This window comes from Rhincodon typus, chromosome 24, assembly GCF_021869965.1.
Source record: "Rhincodon typus isolate 14 chromosome 24, sRhiTyp1.1, whole genome shotgun sequence".
Classification (NCBI taxonomy): Eukaryota; Metazoa; Chordata; class Chondrichthyes; order Orectolobiformes; family Rhincodontidae; genus Rhincodon; species Rhincodon typus.
The window spans coordinates 3,044,590-3,048,061 of record NC_063355.1 but is presented as its reverse complement, the minus strand read 5'-3'; the positions used below and the strand labels follow the sequence as shown (position 1 = coordinate 3,048,061).

General features: G+C 50.8%; 1 protein-coding gene across 1 annotated transcript in view; it reads right to left on the bottom strand.

Moving 5' to 3' along the window:
• The window catches only part of crkl (v-crk avian sarcoma virus CT10 oncogene homolog-like), a 54,093-nt gene extending 51,895 nt beyond the window's left edge, over positions 1-2,198 (bottom strand). The window contains exon 1 of the mRNA XM_048611384.1: positions 1,015-2,198. Coding sequence (XP_048467341.1) covers positions 1,015-1,836 — 822 coding nt within the window. The 5' untranslated portion in view covers positions 1,837-2,198. The remainder of the gene's footprint in view (positions 1-1,014) is intronic.
• Positions 2,199-3,472: the final 1,274 nt, after the last annotated feature.

The window sequence follows — 3,472 nt, the reverse complement described above, 5'->3', positions numbered from 1 at the left end:
TTCCTGCTCCTCTGAGGCTGCTTGGTCTGCTGTGTTCATCCAGCTCTACACCTTGTTATCTCAGATTCTCCAGCATCTGCAGTTCCTACTATCCCGAAATACATCTTTATCCTTATTTTGCCTTAATCATTTCTTTTAGATTTGGTAGCTGTGGAATGGGTACTTTTTAAAGAATTGCTGCTTTCCTGGTAGATTTTTATTCAAAGTAACTCAGCATCTGTAGTTTGATGTTTGCAACAGAAACACTTTTCTCCCAAGTGATTCACCCAGTTAAAAATTGGGATCTCCTTCCCCAAATTGTCTCAACCATCTCCAAGCCAGACTCTTTCTGAATTGTCTGTGATTCTCAAACAAACTCCTGGCAAATCACTCCCGAACAAGTTTTTGTAAATAATTTAGAATACACGTCCTATGCTATTTTCTTGGCTGATTTCACATTATTCACATTGTTTCACTCAACATCCACATCTTTCTGGAACTGCTGCTATGGTTTACTTTTATTCACAGAAATCAATTTATATTTTAACTTCCAAACATCTTCAAAAATACCAGAAGGTCATGTAACAATAACTTATATTCACCCCACCTAATGTACCACTGCGAAAGAATGGCAATTTGCCCCACCCCCTCCATTTTTCCCCAGGTATATTCAAAATTCCTTTTGTAAAAAGTTACTATTCAAACTGCTTCCATCATCCTTTCAGGGAGAGAGTTTCAAATTACAACTCGCTACACGTGTCCCCAAAGGTTTCCTTGCCTTAAATCTGTACCCTCAGGTTATCATTCCGCCCTGCCAGTGGAAACAGTTTCTTCCTTGACCACTCGGTGCCTAGTCTGTCACCTTCTTGGCCACAAAAGGTAGATAATCTCACGTTCTCTACTTCACTGTGCCAGAGAAGGCGGAAAAAAATGAAACGTTTCAAAGAATGATTCTATAAAAAACTTCCACTAAGGATCGATATATGATTAAGTTGCTTCCATCCATCCACGAAACGAACTCCACGCGACTCTTACCTCCAAGGCTAAGGCCGTTTTGTCATAGGCGCAGGGAACTCGCTTCTGGATGGCTCGGGCATAGATGGGTCCGTTCTGGGTGGTGGGCAGCGGGTTGGTGCCGGTGGGCAGGGGACTGCTGGTCTGGGGCTGGGCATATGCGTGTGCGGGCTCGGGAATGCCGTAGCTGCTGGAGTTGCGGTAGCCAGCCGCCTGTTGCTGCTGCTGGCTCTGGGCCTGGAAGGTCTGCGGCTGCTGCTGCTGGGGCGACGACTTGACCACCACCTCGACATAGGGCACGGGGATCATGCCGAGGCGGCCGTCCTTGTTGCGGGCGCTCCACCACTGCTCCTCGGGCTTCTCCACGATGACCAGCAGCTCCCCCTTCTTGAAGGGCAGGTCCTCCACGTCGTTGCCCGGGAAGTCGTACAGTGTCCGCACATACTCGGCGCTCTCCTCGGCTGCTGGCACCGGAGGCACCGGGCCTTTGGCCAGCCCGGTTGGGGCGACGGTTGGAGCCGATCCGGGGGGTGCCCTGGAGGCCGGCTCGATCAGGGTGGTGGTGTCCAGGTAGTGGATCTTGTAGAACTCGAGCAGGCCCGGCAGGTTGTCGAACTCCTGGTCGCCGATCTTGAACTTGCCCGGCAGGCTGTTAATGATGTAGTGCGACACCTTGGAGTTCTCGGAGACCGACAGCACGTAGTCCCCCGGGCAGGTGCTGCTGTCCCTCACCAGGAAAGTGCCGTGCCGCTGGCCCAGCAGCTTGGCCTGCGCTTCCGGCCGGCTCAGCGGCCCGAAGTACCAGCTTGTCCGGTCGTGGGACTCGAACTTGGCGGCGGCCATGGCCCCCTCCTCCTCCTCCTCCTCCCCCTTCCCCACCCACCCCCCAGCCTCCGGACACAGTCAAACCCCGGTAGCGGTAGCAGCAGCGAGCGGCCGGTGGGTGGACAGGGGCACCAGCGGTCACGGAGGGCCGGCCTCAGCTCACCACCACAAACCCCCTCCTCCTGTTCCAAAACCTCTCCTTCCCCGCTCCGTGTATAGGGCAAAGGGACGGGTGGGTCTCACAGCCGCTTTCTCCTCATGGTCACCTCCCCCCTCCGGTTATCGGTTCTCTCTCAGAGAGACCGCCCGCCCGCCTTCCGCTGGACCCTGAGCAAGATGGCGGCAGCCCAGCTCAGACCCGGGAAGGGAGCGGCGCCATGACGTCGGCGGGCACGCCGGGCGGCGCCGTGACGTCAGCGCGCAGGGCAGGCGGCGCCCTTTTGGCGGGACGACGAAGAAGTTGGTCTTCCATTGTTGTGTCTGTCTGTGTCGTCCATTCCCTCTCCTCTCTTTCCCTTCTGTCTGGAGGGAGTACGCTCGTGTACTTGGGGCGAGGGTTAAAAACAACTCCTCCTGTGGGTTTTTTTATTTTGTGTGGTGCTCGGTTCCTCCCTGTTTTGTACTGATTATTCCCAGTGATCTCTCGAAGCGACCTTTTGGTCTGTTTTGAACGCGATCTGACCTGGAGGTGCTTAAAGAGGCAGCAGGTTAAAGAGACATAGGCTAATGATGCAAGATTATCACGGAGCAGCTCTCTGTAAACAAAAAAAATGAGTTTTAGAGCTCTTACAACAATGAAGAAGAGGCCTTTCAGCCCACTGTGCCCACCCCAGTCATCAAACTCCTAACACAATTCTTTAGCATTTTGGCCCGTATCCTTGCATGTTATGGCTTTTCGAGTATTTATCTGCTTCTTAAATGTTGTGATGGTTCCCATCTCCACCACCCTTCCAGGCAGTGAGTTCACAGATGCCCACCATCGCCTGCGTGAGAAGCCTTCTTCCTCAAGATGCTCTAAACCTCCTGTCTTTTAACTTAAGTCTGTGCCTTCTGGTTATGGATTCCTTTACTAAGGGGAAAAGTTTATTTCTATCTGCCACTTATGATTTTTTAGACCTCAGTCACCTTTCTCTGCTGTAAGTAAATCTAGTCTCTGATTACAGCTGGATCACTCCATCCAAGGCAACATCCTGATGTATCCCTTCTGAATTCTCTCTAATACAATCACATCCTTCACATAGTGTGGCAACTGGAACTGCACGTAGTACTCCAGTTGTAATCTACTAAAATGTAGCTCGATTCTAAACTCCCTGCTGCTGTGTTCGATGCTTCTTAACCACATTATCTAGCTGTCCTGCTGCCTTCAAGGATCTATGATATGCACAACAAGGTCCCTCTGATCATCTGTACTCCTTACAGTCCTATCATTAATTGTGCATCTTTTGACCTGTTAGTTCTCCAAAAACGTGTCACCTCGTACTTTTCAGGATTAAATTTCATTTGTCACTGTTCAGCCCATCTATTTGTGGTACTGTAGTCTAAGGCTTTCCTCCTCCCTATTTGACACACCACCAATTTTTGTGTCATCTGAAAACTGATCACACCTTCAACATTAATGTACACTACAAATAGCAAGGGACTTGGTATTGAATCC